Source organism: Camelus bactrianus, chromosome X (assembly GCF_048773025.1).
Source record: "Camelus bactrianus isolate YW-2024 breed Bactrian camel chromosome X, ASM4877302v1, whole genome shotgun sequence".
Classification (NCBI taxonomy): domain Eukaryota; kingdom Metazoa; phylum Chordata; class Mammalia; order Artiodactyla; family Camelidae; genus Camelus; species Camelus bactrianus.
In genome coordinates, this window is record NC_133575.1 from 113,700,458 (window position 1) to 113,723,780 (window position 23,323).

The 23,323-nt window shown below is 41.0% G+C and overlaps 1 protein-coding gene across 1 annotated transcript in view; it reads left to right on the forward strand.

The window, feature by feature from the left end:
* The window catches only part of TMEM185A (transmembrane protein 185A), a 32,638-nt gene that overhangs the window by 6,621 nt on the left and 2,694 nt on the right, over window positions 1-23,323 (forward strand). The window contains exons 2-6 of the mRNA XM_074359887.1: window positions 12,715-12,891; window positions 15,039-15,246; window positions 19,721-19,804; window positions 22,393-22,569; window positions 23,115-23,238. Of these exons, the coding sequence (XP_074215988.1) occupies window positions 12,715-12,891; window positions 15,039-15,246; window positions 19,721-19,804; window positions 22,393-22,569; window positions 23,115-23,238 (770 nt within the window). The remainder of the gene's footprint in view (window positions 1-12,714; window positions 12,892-15,038; window positions 15,247-19,720; window positions 19,805-22,392; window positions 22,570-23,114; window positions 23,239-23,323) is intronic.

Below are 23,323 nucleotides of genomic sequence, written 5' to 3' on the forward strand. Positions count from 1 at the left end.
AAAATGTTCTTATCATTGTTGCTGCTGCATCATACTCTCTTCTTGCCAGTCAGGTTTGGAATTTCCTATTTTATATGTAGTCATCTTTTTCAGTTGGCTTTAAAATGTATTGGTATAGTTGAGAGACTATTCTTCCCTCAATTAAAAATGTGTATAAATTACACCTTTTACAATTTCTGATTGTATTAGTTTGTTTTATTTGATTGACTCTAGAGTTCATTTTTTTTTTCAAAGAGCCAGCTGTTCATGTTACTTGTTGATTTCATTTTTGTATCTATATTTCTACTTTTACTTTTATTGTTTCCATATTTTGACTCCTTTGGTTTTTTTTTTTCCCCCCTAAATTTCTCAGATAGAAACTCGGTTCACTGGTTTTCCTTTTGTCTCTTTATTTCTTTTCTTTTTTGCTTTTATTTACTGTTTTGGAGTGGATACATTTTCTCTGAGCTTTGCTTTGGCAGCAGCCCAGGTGTTTTGATGTTTCAGTTGTGTTTTAGTAGTATTTTAAATATTCTGTAATAGTGTTCTGTTTCATCTTTGATTTAGTCATTATCTAAGGAAGGAAGCTAATGTTTATTGAATATTACCTGCTTGGCCCCAAGCCCTGCAGTGAGTGCTTCCTGATAAGTTATTTAATCCTTACCTCAGCATTGCCTGGTAGAGGTAGTATTATCTGCATTTTGCTCACGAGGAACCTGAGGTTCAAATAAAGTTGCACAAATACTCTCTTCAACTCTACTACACTGCTTAACCTGTGACTATTGAAAAAGCTCCATATGGTTAGGCAAGTTTCATTTGATTTTTGTCAGTTTATTACGACTTGTATAGAATTTCTGCCTCCAGTCTCTACCAATTACAGTCTACCTTACACAGACTTCTATACCTTCTCTCACTCTTTTGCTCAGAAAGTCTTTGGTGAAAATCTCTATTGCCTATTAATAAATTCCAAGGACTTTACTTTGACATTCAAATTCCCCTACCTTCTTACCTCATTCTAGCTTTTCCTTATTTCCTCTGATGCCTTTTTTCCTGTCTCCCCAGCATTCCACCCCACAAGACTTAGAGAATGTACTTTGTGTGTTCCAGTCTCCTGGAATGTGGAAGACTGTCTCATGCTTTAAAAAATCTTATCTCCTTTATCTGGAATTCCCTATTCCGAAAACCCCACCTCCCTTCCCAGCCCTCCCAGGGAATGAATCTTCCATGTCCCAGTTTACTGTGATATATAGTTACTTTTTTATGGACAATTCCCCTTTGCTCCTGTTAGTCTTTGAGCATCTCCAGGGAAGAGACTGTTTATATATCCCACACATCGCAGGCACTCAGCTTTTAAAATTTTAAGTTAGATTTGTATGTATTGTATATTGGTACCCCATGATCCTTTTTTCCCTCTTGAAAAATCTGAATGCATGTAAAGAAAGCATTTTTTTTTTTGTTCTGCTACTTAATTCTCTCGATAGAACCCTGCTATTTTTATCTACTCTACTGTTCATTTCCTTAGGAACTTTGTCTACTTTATCTGTTATGATTTAATAGTAGCATTTAGAAGCCCACAGTGAAAATATCTCTGTATATTTTTAAAAGAAAAATTGTCAGATTACTTCCATATTCTGTGGCTATGTTGTTAGGTTTTCATTATTTAGATTTTCTTTATTAGTCATTTTAATACTTTTTGCTTTGAAATCTAATTATCAAATTACTGTACTAGTAAACTTCTTCTCTTGTCCTTACTCAGTCATGATAAACCTGGGCCATTTCCTTTCTTGTAGTTGCTTTGAATTTTGACATTGGTTACAAGTGTGACTCTTAATTACAACAGATTTAGGTTTTATGTTTTCATCCAGTAAGTAATCTTTCTTATTTTAGGCCTGTGGTGGGCAGAATAATAACCTCCCCCCACCCCGCCCCATGCTGAAACCCTAATCCTTGGAACCTGGGAATGTGTTCCATTATGTGGTAAAGGGAAATTAAGCTAGCAGCTGGAATTAAGGTTGCTAGTCAGCTGACCTGAAAATAGGGAGGATTCTGGATTCTTTGGCTGGGTTTACATAGGGAAGAGGGAGGCAGAAGTGGAGGTCAGAGTGAGTGTGAGGAGCTTTGAAACTAGAGCAAGGGGTTTTGAACCAAAGGCTATGAGGCAGCCTTTAGAAGCAGGTAAGACAGGGAAACCTTCTCTCCTAGAGCCTCCAGAAGGATCACAGCCCTGATGACAACTTGATTTTAGCCCAGTGAGACCCTGAAATGGGTCCCTGAATGACTTTCGACATTCAGAACTGTAAAGATAATGTTTGTGCTTTTTAAGCCAGTAAGTTGATGATAATTTTGTATGACAGTGATAGAATACTAATACCAGAGCACTTCATCCTATTTACATTTTTCCAACACCAGTGTTTGAAGGAGTTGTACTTTGTACTATTATTTGTCCTTTTTGTAAGTTCATCTTGTTTCCTTTCTGTTTTTCATTCTTTATGTAATAGACCCAGAACTCAATTTCCCTTTAAATTATGTCAAAACTTATAAAATATTCACTTTTCCAACATTTTAATTTTCATTATTTCTACTACTCTTTTCTTCTGTTAAATAAGAGAACTCTTTTAGGGAAGATAATGAATTTAGCTTATAGGGCTTACTGCCCCCCACCTCATGTTTTTTGTTTATGGTCTGAACCTCCTTTAGAAAAATTTTGCCTTGACACATCTAATTTACCTGTGAAACCTATGTTTATCATTGTCCTTGCATTTGTTAATGTTCCAATCCACTTACTTGTTTTAAATATTCTTTCTGTTTCCTAGCCCATTGATACGTGTTGCCTGGGCTTTGGTTGACAGATTGGTTCTGATTTTCTCCATTTTGTGATATGCCCCTCTCAAGTGGTTACTTTCTCTGTCTGTGGCGATCACTCCATTACTATTAGTTTGTGAATCCCCCTCAAGCCCTTTTCTTCTCCAAAGTCTAGGAATAAAGTCATTCTTCTCTTGGCATATTTCAGTGGTAGCTCTCTTTTTCTTTGTAGCAGCTTGTAAAAGTCTCCCCCTGGTTTTGAGTGTGAATAATCATAACTAACATGTATGTAGTGCAGCAGTTATGAAACCTCTTTTCACAGACCCCCTTGGGGCCTTAAGAACCTTTCCAGGGGTCTGCGAGGTCAGAACTATTTTCATAATAATGCTGAGACGTTCTTTGCCTCTTTCTCTGGGTTGGTATTGGCACTGATGGTGCACAGGAGTGGTGGGTGAGCTCCTGGCCCCAGAGTACAGATCTGGTAGTCATTGGCTGCTTCACACACAATATACCTGCAGTTAAAAAAAAGTCAGCTTCATTTAAGAATGTCCTGAACAAAGCGGAAAAAAAATACCAGTCTCATTAAATCTTGACCCTGAAGTACACAGCTATTTTAATATTCTGTGTGACGATTTAGGAAGAATGCATACAGGCTGTCTGCTGTATACTGTTGTATATTGAAGTACGGTGGTTAACTCAAGGGAAAACACTTGTGTGCCTGAGTTGCAAGCTGCTTTTTCCATGGAACACCATTTTTACCTGGAAGGACAACTAACAGACAAGACTGTGGCTAATCGTTGTAGGGTATTTGGCAGACATTTGCTCAAAAATGCAAGTGAACCTGTCACTTCAAGGAAAACAGCTGATGGTGTTTTTTGCAAATGGTAAAATGTGTGCACTCAAGGGAAAATCAGAATTTTTGTAAAGTTGTATTCACCACCATGAGCTTGACAGCCTCCCAAAGCTTAAAATATTTCTGATGAAGTGAGTTATGATAATAACTAACTTGATTTTTTGTTGCTATTGTATAGTGAAATGTGTTGGCATTTGAAAGAACTTCATTACTCAGGGAACAAATATCTTGTGGTCGACTTACATGGCATTATAATCATGCAGGAATAGAGTCATTCAAAGTGCAAGAGAGACCAGTGGATTTTAATGTAGCCAACTACAAAAAGTTCATTGATAGGGTTTCAGATTCCACATCACAGTTAACCTTCAAGGAACTACCACATGTTGAGTTTTGGTGTCCTATCGAAGAAAAATATCCAGCGTTATCTGAGAGAGCAACTAAAGTACTCAGTTCTTTCCTGAATACATATCTCTGTGATGCCAGATTTTCTTCATATGTTTGAACCCAGACAACTTATTGGTGCAGAATGATTGCAGATGTAGATATTATAATCTAGGTGTCTGCTACGAAGCCAGACATTGAAAAAAAATTGCAACACTCTAAAGACAATTATGGAAAATAGGTTTTTTCCATTAAAATTAATATGTAGTGTGTTTATTATTGTTATTTTTAATGAAGTAATAGATATTTTTAAATAACAGTTTTAAAATCTGATACAGTAAATAGCAATAGGTATAACCCATGTAAACAAAGCTCTTTGGAGTCCTCAATCATTTTTAAGAGTATAAAGGAGTCCTGATACAAAAAATTTTGGGAACCACTTATTTAATGCTTTACACAAAGCACTTTTCATATTCATTATCTTATATTCACAACCACCTTATGGGGTACATATTACCCTGATTTTATAGGGGAGAATACTACGACACAAAAAGGCTATCTAGATACTCTAATTAGCAACGTCTCCAGATCTGATGGTCCTCCCACTATAGTTTATACTCTTGGAGGTTTGCCTCTGAGTTGGATTTTGTGGGTCTCATCTTAAACTCCTCCTTTTTTTCCAATTGAAATTTCTTTTCTTGTTTTTCATAATACAGAAGTAGTACATGTACCTTGCAGAAAAATCAGCAATCATAAACAAGAGTATAAAGACTGTCCTTAATCCTCCCTGCTGGAGCTCTCTGTTAATCCTCAGTGTCTATCCAGATGCTTTTCCAAGAATGTTGAATTATTAGTATAAAGTCAGTATTATATAGTACTCAATTAAAAGGACTTTGGAGTCAAATAGGTCTTAGTTTGAATCCCAGCTCTCTGAGCTGCTGCTAGCTGCTTGGACAAGTTTTTTAACATCTAAGCTTCATTTGTCATCTGTAAAATGGGAATAGTGAAAGTACCTCTTTCAGAGAGTTGCTGTGAGGCTTAAGTGACAGTTCTTTCTCTGTTGAATGGCCTTGCCACCTTTGTTAAAAATTAACTGACCACGTGTGTATGGGTATGGTTTTGGACTCTGTTCTGTTGTCTGTGTCTCTCCTGATGCTAATACTACATTGTCTTCATTACTGTAGCTCTTACAGTAAGCCATGAAATCCTGTAGTATAAGCATGTCATGTAGGTTCTCCAACTTTGTTCTTTCTCACAATTGCTAGGCCCATTCTAGGTCCTTTGCATTTTCATATATAATTTTTAGAATCAGTATGTCAGTTTCTCTGGAAGAGACTGCTTAGATTTTCATCGAGATTGCATTGAATCTTTTTTTTCTCTATATATTTATAGCAGCTTTATTCATAATTGCCAAAACTTGGAAGCAACCAAGATGTCCCTCAGTGGGTGAATGGATAAATGAACTGCGGTACATTCAATGGAATATTGTTTTACACTAAAAGGAAATGAACTGTTGAGCCATGAAAACACATGATGAAACCTTAAATGCATATAGGCATACCTTGTTTTATTGCATTTTGCTTGATTGCGCTTTTCAGGTATTGCAAGGGTTTTTTTTTTCTTCCAGTTTTATTGAGATATAGTTGACATCACTGTATAAATTTGGGGTATATAGCATAATGATTTGACTTACCTACATCATGAAATAATTACCACAGTAAGTTTAGTGAACATTCATCTTATAGAAATACAAAATAAAAGAAAAAGAAAAAATATATTTTTCCTTTTGATGAGAGCTCTTAAAATTTATTCTCTTAACAACTTTCATATATAACATACGACAGTGTTAGTTATATTTATCGTGTTGTACAATACATCTCTAGTAATTATAACAGGGTGTTTCTGTCTTTTGCCTACCTTCATCCAATTCCCCCTCCCCTCTCCCCCTCTGGTAACCACAGATCTGATCTTTTCTATCAGTTTGTTTCTGAGGTGTAATTGACCTACAACACTATGTTCCTGGTGCACAACATAGTGATTCAATATTTCTATACATTTTTAAATGATCACCACAATAAGCCTAGTTACCATCTGTCACCATACAAAAATATTACATTATTTTTTATTATATCCCCACACTGTACATTTCATACCCATGACTCATTTTGTAGCTGGAAGTTATACTTTTTAATCTCCCTCACCTATTTGTCTCCTCTCTCTGCCTCCCCTCTGGCAACCACCTGTTGTTCTCTGTATCTATGACTATTTCTGTTTTGTCATGTTTGTTCATTTGTTTTGTTTTTTAGAGTCCACATATAAGTGAAGTTATGTAGTATTTGGCTTTCTTTGTCATACTTATTTCACTTAGCCTAATACCCTCTAGGTTCATCCATATTGTCACAAATGGCAAGATTTAATTCTTTTTTATGGCTGAGTAATACTCCATCACACACACACACACACACACACACACACACACACACACACACACACACACCCACCCACCCACCCCATATCGTCTAAACAGTCATCTATTGGACACTTAGGTTGTTTGCATACCTTGGCTATTGTAAATAAGGCTGCAATGAACATAGAGGTGCATATATCTTTTCTTTTTTTTTTCTGTATATTTACTTTATTGAATTTGTTAATGTTACAGAGTTCTTGCACTGCCAAACCATGCCTGAGAATTCAAAGAAAGAAATGGTACAATGGACAGCCTCACCCACCCATCATACAGTATATTAAAACTTGATTCATGTGCATTTTGATAATTTCACAATCTTTTAAAAAGTTGTAACAAGGGTTGGGATTTTTAAATCTCCTGCAGGTCTTCAGATTTTTAGGACAATATGCCATTAAATAACATTTCCACATATTCATCTCAGTTCATTCCTTAATAACATAACCGTCAACAAAATTTTGCTGGAAAAAAACACATTACTCTTCAGGGGAAATATGTGGCTCAAAGTCCAAAAGATTATTTAAGATTTTTGGTTCCCAAATGAAGTTTTCAGTTTAACCAAAAGAATCCCTTGTTTCTCAGTCATCCAACCTCTCCTTGGCTGGCTCAGACACTCACCCAAAGACAACAGAAGGTAGGCATCCTGCCTGCCACCTCAAATAATGCCAACATTGTAGCCCAGATATGGCTGGCAGGCCCTGTCAGGTGGTATGCACATATCTTTTCAAATTAGTGTTTTCATTTTATTTGGATAAATCCCCAGGAGTGGAATTGCTGAATCATATGTTAGTTCTATTTTTAATTTTTTGAGGAACCTTCATACTGTTTTCCATAGTCGCTGCACCAATTTACGTTTCTGCCAACAGTGCGTGAGGGTTCTCTTTTCTCCACATCCTCACCAACCTTGTTATTTCTTGTCTTTTTGATGATAGCCACTCTGACACGTGTGAGCTGATACCAAACTGGACTACTTTCTCATACCATATACACAAATGAACTCACTGTGGATTAAAGACTTAAATGTAAGACCTGAAACCATAAAACTCCTAGAAGAAAACATAGGTGGTATGCACCCTGACATCAGTCTTAGCAATATTTTTTTGGATATGTCCCCTTCAAGTAGGAGAAACAAGCAAAAATAAACAAATGGAAGGGACTACATGCATTGAATCTTTAGAATAATTTGATGAGTGTAGGCTAAGTAATGTTCCTCAAAGATACCTACTTCCTATGAGTGTTACCTTCTATGGCAAAAAAGGTGACTATTACCTTGTATAGCAAAAGATGTGATTAAGTTAAAGATCTTCAGATGGGAAGACTATCCTGGATTATCCAACTGGGGCCCTAAATGCATTTATGGGTTTGCATATGAGAGGGAAGGAGATATTTTTAAGAGGAGAAGGCAGTGTGATTGAAGCAGACAAAGATATTTGAAGATGCTGTACTTCTTATTTTGGTGATGGAGAAAGGGGCCCAAGGAGTGCAAGTAGTGTAGCTCTAGAAACTGGGAACGGCAAGCAATGGATTCTTCCCTAGTCTCCAGACTTAGTTACCTAGTGAACCCCATTTTGGACCTCTGGCCTCCAGAACCATAAGAGAATAAATGTGTATGTTTTAAACCACCAAATTCATGGTAATTTGTTATAGCAACCATAGGAAACTAATAGAGAATGTAAAGTTTAACAATATTGAATTTTCTCATCTATAAAAATGGTATCTCTCCACTTATTTAGATCTCTTTTGTTTTTGGTAGTGTTTGTTAGGTTTCAGAGTATAAGTCTTGCACATATTTTATTAAATTTATCTTGAAGTATTTCATGTTTTGATACTGTTGTAAATGGTAATTTTTTCCATAAACTTTTAATTTTAAATATTATTAGATATCTAGGTAAGTTGCAGTAAATGATAGTTTTTTTTAAATTCAGTGTCCATTTTCTCATCGTTAGCATATAGAAATGTAGTAATTTTTTGATATATTTATCTTGTATCCTGCAACTTTGCTAAATTCACTTTTTAGATTTAGTAGCTTTTTTGGTAGAATACTTAGGATTTTCTACATAGACAGTCATTTTGCCTGCAGACATCAGATTTACTTCTTCCTTTCAAATCTTGATCCATTTTCTTTCTTTTTCTTGTGTTATTTTTGTGGCTAGGACCTCCATACAATGTTGAATAGATGTATTGAAGTGGGCATAGTTGCCTTGTTTCAAATCTTAGGGGGAAAATATTTAGTCTTTCACCGTTAAGCATTTTTAACGAGGTTTTTTATATAGATACCCTTCTATTCCTAATTTGTTTAGAGCTTTTATCTTGAATGATTAGTGAATTATGTCAGATTTTTTTTTCTGGATCTGTTGAGATAATCATATGGCTTCTCTTTTTCATTCTGTTAAACAGTGAATTACATTAATTGATTTCAAATGTAAAGCCAAACGTGCAATCCTGGCTAAACCACACTTAGTCATAATGTGATATCCTTTTTATATGTTGTTGGAATTGATTTGCTATTTTTAGGGACTTTATATCTGTCTTCATGAAGGATATTGGTTTGTAGTTTTCTTTCTTGGTCAGGTTTGGGTATTAGGGTAATGCTGGCTTCACAAAATAAATTGGAAAATGTTCCACTCTCATATTTTCTCCAAGAGTTTGTGAAAAATTGGTGCTATTTCTTCCTTAAGTGTTTGGTAGGTTTTGTCTGGGCCTGACACTTTCTTTGTAAGATGGATTCCAACTACAGTTTCAGTTTGTTTAATAAATAAAGGTATATGAAAGTATTTCTTCTCATGTGAACTTTGATAAATGTCTTTATTTCAAGAAATTTCCTTGTATAAAGTTGTTCATAATATCCCCTTCTAATCCCTGTAATGTTTCTAGGACTTGTAGTGATGTCCCTGCTTTAATTCCTGATATTGATAATTTATGTCTACTTGTTTTTTCCCTGAGCACGCTAGCTATAAATTTACCAGTTTTCTTGATCTTTTCAAAGAACCAGCTTTTCACTTCATTGATTTTTCTCTAATATATTTCTACTACTTTTCATTGATTTTTGTGTGTATATCTATTATTTCCTTCCATTTGTTTTTTTAAAAGTTCCTTCTCTTCCTAGTGTCTTAAAGTGAATCACAGGTCATTGACTTGAGATCTTTTCTACTAAGCATGTGATGTTATAAATTCCCCTTATGTATTGCTTTAGCTATAGCTCACATAGTTTGGTATGTTTGTGTTTTCACTTCCATTAAGTCCAGAATTTTTTAAAAAATTTTTCCTTGTGTTTTTTTTTTTCTTTTACCTATGGATTATTTAGGAGAGTATTGTTTAATTTGCAAGTATTTTGATAATTTTCCAAATATCTTTATGTTGTTGATTTTTAGTTTAACCTCATTATGCTTAGAGATTTACTTTATATGATTTTGACCCTTTCACACTTGTTGAGGCTTGTTTAATAGCCCAGAATTTTCTGTCTTGGTGAATGGTCCATGTGCACTTGAATTTGCACTTGAATTTGTATTCTGCTGTATTGTGAGGAATGCTTTATCGATTTCATTTAGGTCATGTTGGTTGATATTGTTATTATGGGCTTGTATATCCTTAGTAATTTTCTATGTTTTCTATCAGTTGCTGAGAGAGAAGTGTTAATTTCCAATAATAATTATGGATTTTTCTGTTTCTCCTTAATATTTTAATTATTGATATTTTCTATACATATTTTGAAGCTTTGTTATTAGGTACATAAATATTTATGGTTGCCAGATCCTCCTGTGACAAATACCTCTTTATCATTATGAATGCCCCTGTTTGTGCCTGGTAATATTCCTTGTTCAAAAACATATCTTGTCTTATGTTGCAGTAGGCAGGATGGTTCCTCCAAAGATATCCAGGTCCTTAAGCCCTGAAACCTGTAAATATGTTATGTTACATGGTAATGGGGATTTTGCAGATGTTTTTAAAGTTACCATATTAGTTTCTTTTGCTTCCATGGCAAATTACCACAGACTTAGTGTCTTATAACTACACAAACTTATTATCTCATAGTTCTGTGGGTCAGAAGTACAGGTACAGCATGGCTCAGTTGGATCTTCTGCTTAGAGTTTCACAAGGCTGGAATCAAGGTGTTGGCAGGACTGTGTCCCTTTCTTGAGGCTCTGGAGATTAACCTTCTTCCAAACTCATTTGGGTTATTGTCAGAATTTAGTTCCTTGTGATTGTAGGGCTAATGACCCCATTTCCATGCTGGCAGTCAGCCAGGAGTCATTCTCAACTTCTAGAGTCTGCTTGCATTCCTTGGCTTGTGACTCCCTTCCTCTGTCTTCAAAGCCAGCAAAGGCAGGTTGAGTTCTTCTCACTTTTGGAATCTCTCTGACTTCCCCTTCTGCCTCATCTCTGCTCTTCTGCCACATCTCTCTGACTTGCTTGTATGCCTTCCTCTTCTGTTTTCATATGATTACACTGGACACACCTGGGTAATCCAGGATAATCTCCCTATTTTAAGGTCAGCTGATTAGTAACCATAATTCCATCTGCAAAGTCCTTTCATGATAGTACAGATTAGTGTTTGATTGAATAATTGAGGAGAGGAATCTTGGGGAACATCTTTAGAATTCTGCCTATCACAGTTGTGAAGTTTATTGTCCTGGATTATCCATGTGGACCCAGTCAAATCACATGAGCTCTTAAAAGCATAGACCTTTCTCTGGAAGCAGAAGCAATGTGGCAGAAGGAGAAGTCAGAAGTATGAGAAAGATTCAGTATGCTGTTGCTGGCTTTGAGATGTAAAGGCCTATGTGCAGTGATCAGAGAGAGAACTCTAGAAGCTAAGGGCAGCCCCTAGCTGACAGCCAGCAAAGAAACTGAGATCTCAGTCCTACAGCTACAGGAAACCAGATTGCCAACAATCTGAATGAACTTGGAAGCAGATTCTTCCCAGAGTCTCCTGAGAAGAGCCCAGCCAACTGACATCTTGATTTCAGTTATGAGACTCTGAGCAGAGAAACCAACCAAGCCTGTCTGGACTTCTGACATACACAACTGTGAGATAATAAATTTTTATTGTTTTAAGCTGCTAAATTTGTTGTAATTTGTTATAGCAACAATAGAAGACTAAAACAAATATTAATATACTCACTCTGACTTCCTTTTGGTTAGTGTTTTCCTGGAATAACTTTTTCTGTCCTTTCAATCTGTCTGTTACTTTGTAGACAGATAAAGTAGGTTTCTTATAGGTAGCATATAGTTGTCTTGCTTTTTAAAATGCAATCTGACAATCTGTTTTAATTGCTATTTAGACCACTTACATTTAATGTAATTGTCCATACCATTGGGTTTTAACTGCCTTCTTACTTCAGTCTGGAAATTGCCACCAGACAATAATAGAGCAATAATAGAGTTTACCTCGTTTTCTTTCTTTCTGCCATCACAGTCCTTCACTACCTGTTGTCCAGTGTCTGAAAACTGTTGTTTCATATATTTTATCTAGTTTTCTTGTTTAAGGTGGGAAGGAAAACCCCATTCCTCTCATTATATCAAAACTGGAAGTAGAAGTCCTCAACAATGTAATTTCTAATTAATACTAAAAACATCCTCTTCATGAAGTCCCTTTTATGTGAAATATGAGAATGTATGTATGTGTTTATAATTTAATCAGTCACAAAAAGGATAACACATGTACTAAAATATTACTGTATAGGAACATGGCAGATGACTGCCTTTTTTAAAATAGAATTAAATAATTAGTCAGTGATAGAACTTGACCATATCCTGGACATGTCTGCCTTTTCCAGTCTCCATGTCTTGGTATAGCTAGTTCCTTCTGCTTGGAACACTTCCTCATCTCCTAGCCTTTCCTGCCTGGCAGCTTTCCATGTATCCTCCAGAACCAGCTCCAGGGTCAGTACTTCTCTGCTTCCCAGTAACCCCAGACAGAATCCACATTTCCTGTCCTGGACTCCCATCACACTCTACCAATAGAACCATTATGACTCATGGCATGCTGTAGTGTAATTACATGTTTCTGTGTGGACTCCCTCCTACCAGGAAGCCCTGGAAAGCAGGGAACTTATTTTAGTCTTCATTATGTTTTTCTTATCCTCTAAGAACTACTATGTAGATCTTTTCAATCAATGGTTGTTGAATTAGAACTGTTTTCATGTGCTGAAAAATAATGCTGTTACTACTTTTCATTTTAATATCACATATTTATAAATGTGAATCCTCTTTAATCATTTTCCTTTTCTCCTAGTAAATTCCTCATCTATGCCTGTCTGCTGCTGTTCTCTGTGCTGCTGGCCCTTCGTCTAGATGGCATCATTCAGTGGAGTTACTGGGCTGTCTTTGCTCCAATATGGCTGTGGAAGTTAATGGTCATTGTTGGAGCCTCGGTTGGAACTGGAGTCTGGGCACGAAATCCCCAATATCGGTAATGCTGCTTTATAAGACCTATCTGCTCTCTATCCTGAGGGAGCAGTATCTTGCTTTTCACTTTTGATAAAGTAAGGACTGTTTTCTTTTCTACCTATCTGAGACTTTATAAGAACTGTAATATAGGCAAGTTGAGTTCTATTCTAAGTTTTTAAAGATTAAGTGTTGAAATCCTTTTTTTAAAACAAAAGCACTGTTATTTTAGGTGCTTAGGTTCCTAGCCAGCCTACAAAGGCTTATGTAATCTAAAATGCATCCAAAATACAGAACTGTTACACCGTGCTAGACAAGGATGTATAAAGCAATCCTGTTTGTAGGAGCAGTTCTACACACCACAGTTCCAGCTTTGTTCATCAGGGATATATCCTTCTCCAGTTCAGCCCTGGAACTGGGTCTCCCCTTGTCCCAGTCTCCTACTCCTGGGGTTGGGGATTGTTAATGGTGTGGGGGAGCAGCTTGGCCAGCAAATAGTGAGGTCCCGAGACAGGAAAAGATGAGGCCCAGATGCTGTGAAGGAGAGCAGAGCCTTAGGGGCCGGGCAGAGGTGTACCCTTTACCTTCACCCTGCCCCACACCTTTCTTCTTGGATGCCTTGGCTGGTTCAAGTTTCTGGAGTGGGCTCACTCCAGTGTACAGCCTGATGCTACTGGGGCCCACGAGAGTCTCTCTGCCCTTCCTCGCAAAATCTGAACCTTCAGAAAGGAGAAAGGGGACTTGAAGGCGGGGGGGCTATTCTAAACCATCACCAGGAAGATGAGGAGTGAAGGAATGCCCAGCAGGCAAGTAGAGAGGGAAAAGGGGGACACGTGCAGCTGCTCATGTGAGAAAAGTGTAGAAATTAGGACCATCTCAACTTGTTTAAATCTTGGTTATGAACTTTTAAAAGAAGATTTAGATCGTGTAAAATGTTACCACATATATATCTAAGACTTGAAAATAGCCACACAGAGAGCCTTGGCAGATGGGACATTCATGTGTGGCTTAGATATTTGAAGTTCTTAGATTTTCTTTTTAAGATTACCTGTGTGGCTGCAAATCTTTTCTTTTTTATGAGCTGTTCTCAGATATCTAATGTTTGCTACTTAAAGAATATAAAGTTAAATAGCTAAAGATTTTCAGTTCCACTAGTTGATATTTAGAAGCTATTTGAACATTTCTGTATTGTTACATTTAAGGGTACTTTCAAGATTCCTTTAAGAGGAGGAATCGTATGTGTGTAGTTGAATGTCCTGAATGTACAGATGTGGTCATTCTAGTGTCAACATTGTCCATTGGAACATTGTTGGGTCCCATAGAAATAACCACTGACCTCATTTTCTGTGTCCTAAAGTTGAGTGTATTTATCAGCAACATGACACATTATAAATGTTCATCTGTATTTTAAATGGAACATTGTCAGTGTTGCAAACGCATTATTAAGTATTTTCCTGATTAGTGGCCTTATTATTTTTTAATTGCTAAGCTATTGAATCCATGCATTATCCTTCAACGGCTTAAACTGATTTTAAGAACAGTTTTAACTGCTCTTCTTTACCATCTGCAGGTGTTAATTCATCCTAATGGAACAGAAAGGAAAACAAAAAGGCATTCATAATTTTATTTGCATTTTAAAATAGCACCTAACAACAGTTACTATATTTTCTTGAAATATAACCCACACTTGTTTGTAAAGCTATGGTTATTTTTATAATATTGCATGAAATGTGGTTTATATGGCTTTTAATTGAGAGATGAGATCATGAGATTTAAGGGATATTTGTCAGTTTTTAGCAGTAGAAGCAATCAGCTTAAATAACCTCGGAAGTAGTTGGATTTAAAGTTATGAACAAAAGTGTTTATGTGCATGGTGAGGAAATAGTAACTGTGGCTGTTACTCCTGAGAATATCTTTACACAGTTAAAACTTTACATCTGGTGTGGTTGTTAATGTTCATTTCTTGTTATGAAGTAGTTCTTTGACGTTCGAAAGATCGCCTATTAAGGATGAAGGTTAATTTAGCTTTCTACCTGATTTCCCTTCGCCTTTTTGTCAAATTTACAAGTACAGTCCATAGTGCCCACATCAGTTGGCATCGCCCTGGGCTGCCCACTTGTTATGGAGATTTTGAACTGAGGGTGTTCCTCTTCTTCTTCTGTCCCTTTTTAGAGCAGAAGGAGAAACGTGTGTGGAGTTTAAAGCCATGTTGATCGCCGTGGGCATCCACTTGCTGCTGTTGATGTTTGAGGTGCTGGTCTGCGACAGGATCGAGAGAGGGAGCCATTTCTGGCTTCTGGTCTTCATGCCGCTGTTCTTCGTTTCCCCGGTGTCTGTTGCAGCTTGTGTTTGGGGCTTTCGACATGACAGGTCGTTGGAGGTGAGATTTCACATATTTAAGAATGTTTTAAGAAGCCACATCTTTTGGTCAGTTACTATAGTAGACTTCTTGCCCTTTGTTAGGAAGAAGTTGATCACTAACTCTAGATCCTGGTACGTCAGGAAATGAAAGGCGGTGGCAATCGTCATATTTCTCTTTCTTGACATAGAACACTGGTTTTTCACCCAGGCCAGCAGGCTTCTTCCAGCGTCACGTCTTTCCGTGTCTGCCTGGATCAGTCCAGCTTCTCCTGAGAAACAAGCACTAGTACAGATGCAGATGTAGATGCAGACATGCAGATAGATGTACTTACAAGGAGGTTTGTTTAAGGAGCTGGCTCACATGATGTGAGGGCTGGCCAGTCTGAAACCCAGAGGACAGGCTGGTGGGCTGGAGACAGCAGGAGCTGATGCTGTGGTCTTGAGGCAGAATTTCTCCCTCTCCAGGAAACCTGTTTGGGCTCTGAAGGCCTTTTCGCTGATTGGATGAGACCTACACATATTATCGAGGGAAATCTCCTTTACTTAAAATCAGTACGTTTACAGCAATACCTAGATTACTGTCTGCTGAAATCACTGAGCGCTCTAGCCCAGCCAGGTTGACATGTAGAACTAACCGGCACACCACCTCAGAGCCCATGCCCTGGCACTGCATCTGCTCTCAGCTTAGCTTCTGCTGATGTGCCAGTGTGTCTGTTTATTAATTCAGAAATTGTTTATAAAGTATTTACTCTATGCCAAGACCTTTTTGCCTTAAACACAGGACGCTCATGTGAATGAAAAAGCAGTCCTAGCAGCACTAATACAGGAAATGGCAATAATTGCAGAAAACATTTATTGACCACTTGCTGTGTGCCAGGCGTGCGGGCTGGGAACTTCCCATGTAGTCGCATCTTATCAACGATGCGGAACAAGCTGGCAGAGTAGGTACAGTCACATGCCTGCTTCCCAGAGAGGGTGAGTAATTTGTTCCTGGCCGCTCGTGCAGGGGCAGGATTCTGTTGCAGTCAGCCTAACTCTGAAGCCCTATGCAGAGCAGGGTGAAGGAGAACTGGGCACTGTGGATGCTCTGTGTTGAGCCGCGTGGATCATGGGCAGAGGAAGAAGACAGCAGGTGGTTGGAAGGGAGCGTCTGAGCTGGCAGGTGGCAGCTCAGGGTGAGCCATGAGAGGAAGGCGTCTGCAGCGGGAGGGTGGTAGAGCAAGGCGCTGTGGACATCCATGGGAACAGGGCCCCGAGCACCCAGAGCGGTTGCGCCTGGGACAGGGAAGCGATTGCTGGGCCCTGGTGCTGGGAGGCTGTGGCGGGAGAGGACCTCTGAGGGCCCACTCTCACCTTCCCTGTGCTGGCCCGAGCCTTCAGCAGTCTCTGCACCACCCCCTCTGGCTGCTTGCTGGTGGTGGTAAAATTTCATGCAGTTGTGTGATTAGGGGAAAAAGATGTCTAAAAAGACTCCTTGGGGGACAGTAAGGAGAGCAAGGTTGAAAGCACTGAGCTAGACTCTCCTCGCCCCGGTGCACGTCTGCACAGTGCGCTCCCCACCCCCTGCTCCCCAGGGACTCAGTCCTTTGAGACCTTTGCTTGTCTTGTCCTCCCTCCCGGGGCAGGCCTGTCCTCTCCACTGCTTCCTGTAAGTGCTTGCCCCTGAACTGACCCACTCTCTCCGGTAACTTTGGTCCCTCATTTGAAAGGGAAAACAAAACAATAGCGGCAAACCCCTCTCAGGCCTTTGACTGCTGTGCCTGTCCCTTCCGCTCACGAAAAGGCTCCCGGCAGCGGTGCCACTCTGACCGCATGCTCGCCAGGACCTGGCACTGACGCCCTGTGGCCTCATCCAGCGGGGCCTCTTCGGCCCTCATCTTTTCTGGCCGCTGGCTACTTTGACCAGCCTGGCCACCTCCACCTTCGTTCAGCTCCTTGGCTGGGTTCTCCTTCCTCCATCCACCCCTCACAAGTGGCTGTCTTGTCAGGCGCGCATCTTGGGTGTTCTCTGTCCTCCCTGAGCAATGCTGCCTCCGCTGCGACTTGTGTGCTCTCACTTGCTAAATTCTCATGTCTAAACTCGGGTTTCTACACCAGCTCCAGACTCCTCATCTAACATTACCCGAATCTGTATTCCTTCGATTGGTTAAAGGCACCATTTCCACCCAGTCGTTCTTACCTTTCTACTTTATGCCTCTGTTGCTTTGCATTTTTTTCTATTATCTGAGCAAATGAAGTAAAACCAAGCTTTAAAAATCATTTGCAAAAACTTACATCAGACAAAACCACTGAGATCAAACATTCTTGATACTACCTACTTGGGTCTGTATTTCTCAGTGGGGGGTGGGGTATGCTATTGGCCTTTTGGACAGGAAATGTTTTGTTGAACAGGACTGTCCCATGCATTTCAGGACACTTATCCTTGACCTCCGCCCACTAAACACAAGTGGAGGTGCTCCCCCAAGTCGTCATGACGTGCAGTAGTGCCCCCACACGTTTCCTAGATCCTCCCCAGGCGAGCAGCATTGCCCAGGTCGAAAAGCACTGAGAGAGTTATGTAAATACTGTTGGATAGGGGCTGAGGAGGAGGTTTAAGAAACCTAAAAATTGAAAACTTTGTTTCTTAGAAAGTAAAAGCATATAGAAGGGCTAGGACCATACTGGGCTGAGTTAGGGGAAGATGGCGTTCATATGGTCACACTTTTGGCATTCTGCCTAAGAGAAGAAACAGCGCACCAGGAGTGGAGCTCCCTCTTGGTTCTTGTGTCCCAGGAGGAAGAGGAGTGCCTACATTCGCTAGCGAGCGACTAGGGATAGGCTCAGCCAGAGCCGGGAAGGAGGAGTCAGGGCTTGCCAGGGTGTCCTGTGGAGGTAGGGAAGGGGATGGTCTATTTTCGGGCAGAGGGAATAACACATAAGCCATAGAGGCAGAAGAAAGTCTGTTGTGCTAAGGGGACCAGTGGCTCAGATATGAGCAGAGCACAGTTTTGAAAGATGCAGAGAGTCCCAGAGATGGGAATGTGGTGATGGTTTCACCACTGTAGTAATATGATGGCAACATAAATGTACATAATACCGTTCAACTGTGCACCTGAAGATGGTTAAGATGGTAAGTTTTACGATATGTGTATTTTTCCACAATAAAAAATATGTGTGGGACATAAAGTGGAAAGGAGGCAAAGGCGGGAGTAGGGGAGAAGCGGGGCTGCACAGAGGGATCGGGCCGGGTAAGGGCCAGATCCTCAGTCCTCGAGGCATGTGCCAAGCTGCCCCAGGGCACCGTGCTGAACTCACAAGGGCACCATGGGATACTGGACATTTTCAAGGGGAAAGCAGTGATCCCTGACATCTGTGGGGACACCCTATGAATATGAACTACTAGCTCCAAGCGGTTTACAGTTTCATTATTAGGTCACGCTACATTCTCTTCAGTGGTGTCATGGAAGACTCTAGCTTGTTGGCAACTGCTGTGATGAGAAGGTAGTACTGTGCAAAAGTCCATGTGGAGAACAGAGAAAGAGGGTGGAAGTGTCTTGAGAAGGGGTGCGGTGCCCAACAGGCATGCCCATCCCACGAGAATTACTTGTCATCATTTAAGAATGAAATACACATAATATTTTTCTTTCAGTTTATTTTTAACTTTTTTTGATGGCTACAGAGGATGTAAATACTAAGTTTAGATTTAATTACTTAAGTCAATGGAATGCTGAGGTATTTCTTTTGGCCCAAAGTCCTCTGAAAGAATTGCTGAGTCACTAAATGCCCTGTGAACTGGGAAGTTTGGGGCAGCTGTGAGCCAGGTCAGATGGCATCCTGTGATTGTCACTCTGTGGGTAGTGGTAAGCCGTTGAAGAGTGGGGAGCACTGGGGCCAGAAGGAAGACAGCCTGGGGGCATTCGGGAGCACAGGGCTCTCAGGACTGGAGGCCGGGAGGCTACTCAGGGGGCTGTTGGAGTGCTTTGCCAGGGATGGAGTTGGTATTGAGGAGGGCCTGAGTTTTTGTGCTTCTGGGCAGGATCAGTGGAATGGTGGGTTAAAGGTGCAGTAAAGAATCCATAGTGCGTGTCTTGATGTGATGGGTCCTCGAGGAGCCAGAAAGGAAGGGGTGGGATGCAAGGCTGAGTCCCAGGTACAAGAAGAAGGCAGTACAGGGATGATTAGGAACAGAGGTGTTTGTGGGTAGGGGCAGGAATGAAGCTTGGGGAGGCCCCCATAAATTGCCTCTATACACATGGCAAGCCTAGAAACAAGGTCATTGCCTGGGCGAGTGTCAAGGGCCGGGAGCCACTGTGCGTAGGGGATGGGGCAGAAGGCTGGGGCAGGTTTCCCCTTGGCATAGCTCTGCTGCTGCTGAAAACCAGGAGGTCCCAAGTGTAACATAATAAAAGTTCACTGCATTATGATTTGCATTGCCTCTTAGCGTGTTAACCAAATAATTGTGGTATTGAATATAGCTGTTACTTTGTTTAACTGATTGTTCTCTTTATTTTTAGTTAGAAATCCTGTGTTCTGTCAACATTCTCCAGTTTATATTCATTGCCTTAAGACTGGACAAGATCATCCACTGGCCCTGGCTTGTATGTAACTTTTAAATCCTTAAATAAACTTTTCTTTTTTTATTGTAAAAGCTATCCATGTTCATTGTAGCAATCTTGGGAAAGACAGACAGGCGTAGGTAATAGAATAATAATGACCCATAATCCACTGGGAGGTGACATGGTTATAGTGGTTTTGTTTTCCTTGTTTGGGGTTTATTGTTTCATAAAGATAATTGATATACTGCATATATAATTTGATATCCTGCTTTTTTGTTCTAATGTATCATAAGCATTTTTCCATGTCAGTAAAAGGTCTTTATAAACATAACCTTTAAAGTTTGATACAGAATATTCTTTAAATGCATTTACCCTCATTTCTGAATATTGAAGTTGGTACCAGTGTTTTAAACAATTATAAATCATGCTGCAGCATATATTTTTTTTGCATAAAAATCTTTGCTTTTTTTCCATTGTTTTCTTAGGAAAGACTCCAGAAACAGTATTACAAGGCCAGAGGGTGGTAAATTTTTGGGATTTTGAAATACAAACCACACCACCAACTTGCTTTTCAGAGAAGCTGTGCCAGTTTCCACTCCTGCCATGGGTGAAGTCTGAGTCATGCTAGTGACCTCTGGCTTCCGTTAGTGGGTGTTGGGTTAAGATAGGTTGTGCACAGAGAGGTGGAAGCGTGGATGGAGATACAGACGTACAGATAGAGACGCAGCCGGCTGCAGATGACAGGGTGCTGTGTGGTTTCTACTAGTAATGCACAGAAGAAGGTAGGAGAGTCACAGTGCCTCTGGGAGGTGAGGTCGTGCCAGGGTTTGCCCATTCCAGCCCCGGCTTGATGTGCACTTTTGCATACAAGACATTTTTCCAGCCCCAGTTCTGTGCAGGTCCCCACAGATGAAGCAGTCTGACTGCACGTTTCCCGCAATGATCAAGAGGGACCACGCGAGGCCAGTGTGGGCACTAACATCCCACCCACCATGGCTGTGCTGCTAAATGAGTTTGATCACAGGAGTGCTTTGTGACACCAACAACATAGTCTGTAAAAGAAGCTCAAAATTAAGATGAAATTAATGAAAAGACAGGCCACAGACTAGGAGAAAACGTTCACAAAGCACATGTCTGACCAAGGACATGTATCCAACACAGCTAAAGAACTCTTGAAACTAAAAACTAGACAGCCTAGTTTCAAAATTGACAAAAGACTTGAAAAGATTCTTTACAAAGAAGATAAACATACGGTGAACAAGCACTTGAAAAGGAAATCATTACCCATTAAGGAAAAGCAAATAAAAACCAGGATGAGGTACCACAACACACTCATCAAAATGGCAAAGACGAAAACCACAATACCAAGTGCTGGGGTGGACGTGAGGGACTGGGATGCGTGCCCATCACTGGTGGAAATGCCAGATGGCTCTGGAAAATGGTTTGGCAATTTCTTATAAAGTTAAACATGGAGTTTTACCATATGACTTAGCAGTGCCAATCCTGGCTGTTTCCCGCAGAGAAATGAAAGCATACAGCCACACGAGAAGCTGGGCACAAATGTCTATAGCAACTTTATTTGTGGTAGCCAAAAGTGGGAAGGCACCCAGATCTCCTTTCAAGGGTGACTGGATGAAGAGGCCAGGGTGCATCCACTAGTGGATCACCACTTGGCAAGAAAAAGAAATGACCTGTTGATATGTGGAACAACCTGGGTGAAGCTCAAAGATATGCTACTAATTAGAAGAAGGCTGTCTCAGAAGGTGACATGCTGTATGTCCATGTACGTCAGGGTCTTGCAGTGATAGAGGACAGATCAGTGGCGGCCACGGGGTACAGGTGGGGTGAGAGAGTGACACAGTGATGCAGAACACAAGGGAGTCTTGCAGGGTGAAGGAGCTGTCCCGGCTCCTGCCTGAGGCTTCGCAGATCTATGTGTGCATGCATGAAAAGTCATAGAACTGGACACCAAGAGAAAACGGTTTTACTGTCTCATAACCCAAGACCAAGGGACAATAGATGTATCCCAGAGGCTGTGCAGGAAGGAGAAAAGATCACATGGGGGGGCCTGGTGAGGCCCTCCAGGACTCATCCTGAAAGGGGGCTTGTGTTGGAGTGAAACAAAGTCTTTCTGGTCTGACAGCAACAGACACAGAACCTGCCCAGGCAAAGCGGCCAGGACCAAGTCATGGAACCCTCCTGGCATCCATGTGCATTAGCCAAGGGCCCGGGCCCCCCAGGCAGCTTGAGTTTGTAGGGAGCACGTCCCCCAGTCCTTGGCCAAATACCCCTGGCAGGGTGCAATATCAGTGAGGAGCGTATGTCCAGGTGATCTGGGGCGTGTGTGCGCAGGGTAGCGAAGGGAGGGGAGGCTGGTAGAGCCTGCTGCAGGCTGAGTGAGCTCAGACCTTTGGAAGAGCAGCTGCAAGGCCCTTCAGCCCGAGAGCAAACCAGGACAAGCACTTCCCAGGCGGGTGGCAGGTCCCACAGTGAACACTGTGTCCTCTTACCCGCGTGGCCTCACTCGTGCCTGGCACCATCTTCACTGCAGAGATCCAGTGAGGAGTTGGCTCTGCCTCCCCAGATGCTGCTGGGCAAAAACTCTAAAGCCCTTTCTCTCCTTCCCTCAGGTTGTGTGTGTACCCCTGTGGATTCTCATGTCCTTTCTGTGCCTGGTGGTCCTCTATTACATCGTGTGGTCCGTCCTGTTCCTGCGCTCCATGGACGTGATCGCAGAGCAGCGAAGGACACACATAACGATGGCGCTGAGCTGGATGACTATCGTTGTGCCGCTCCTTACTTTTGAGGTAAGCTTTTGGCAGAACTTTTCAGGCCCTGCAGCCCCCGCCGCCCTGCGACAGCACCATTCGTAGCTGTAAGGGCAGCCCACTGGCCCAGAAGGCAGTCAGAGTGGCCTTTCTTTGGGGGCCTAGGGGCTGGCAGTGAGAAGCATTCCTTTCTAGCCATGATGCATCTGAATGTATGGATTTGTCTGTGAGAGAGAGAGGTGGGGTGGGGAGAGAGAGAGAGAGAGATGGATGTTGTCTTTTTGTATTCAAGTCCTGTGGAGAATTCTGGCGCGGCCACTGTTGACTCCTCAGAAAAATCACCAAGAAGAGTTTCCCATTACAGTCCTGCTGTTGGAAATGTTCTAGGTGGATGGGTTTTATTATTCCTGAGGAGAGAGAAGGAAGCTCATGCCGTCCTCTCCCCAGGGCTGGGCTTTCTGCAGTCTCCTGTGGCGCTGGCTTCCCCCTTAGGAGAGCTGACTAGGGAGGGGCGGTCTGGCTGCAGACAGTGTCTACTTTCAGATGCTCCATCAACAGAACCTTGACTGTTTCTCTTTCTTTAGATCCTGCTGGTCCACAAACTGGACGGCCACAATGCATTCTCCTGTATCCCGATATTTGTTCCCCTTTGGCTTTCTTTGATCACTCTGATGGCGACCACATTTGGACAGAAAGGCGGAAACCACTGTATGTACTCAGCATTCCAGAAGTCCTTGAACACTGTGTGTGTGTGCGTGCATGTACGCGCATGTGTGGCTGTGTGCCTCTGTGT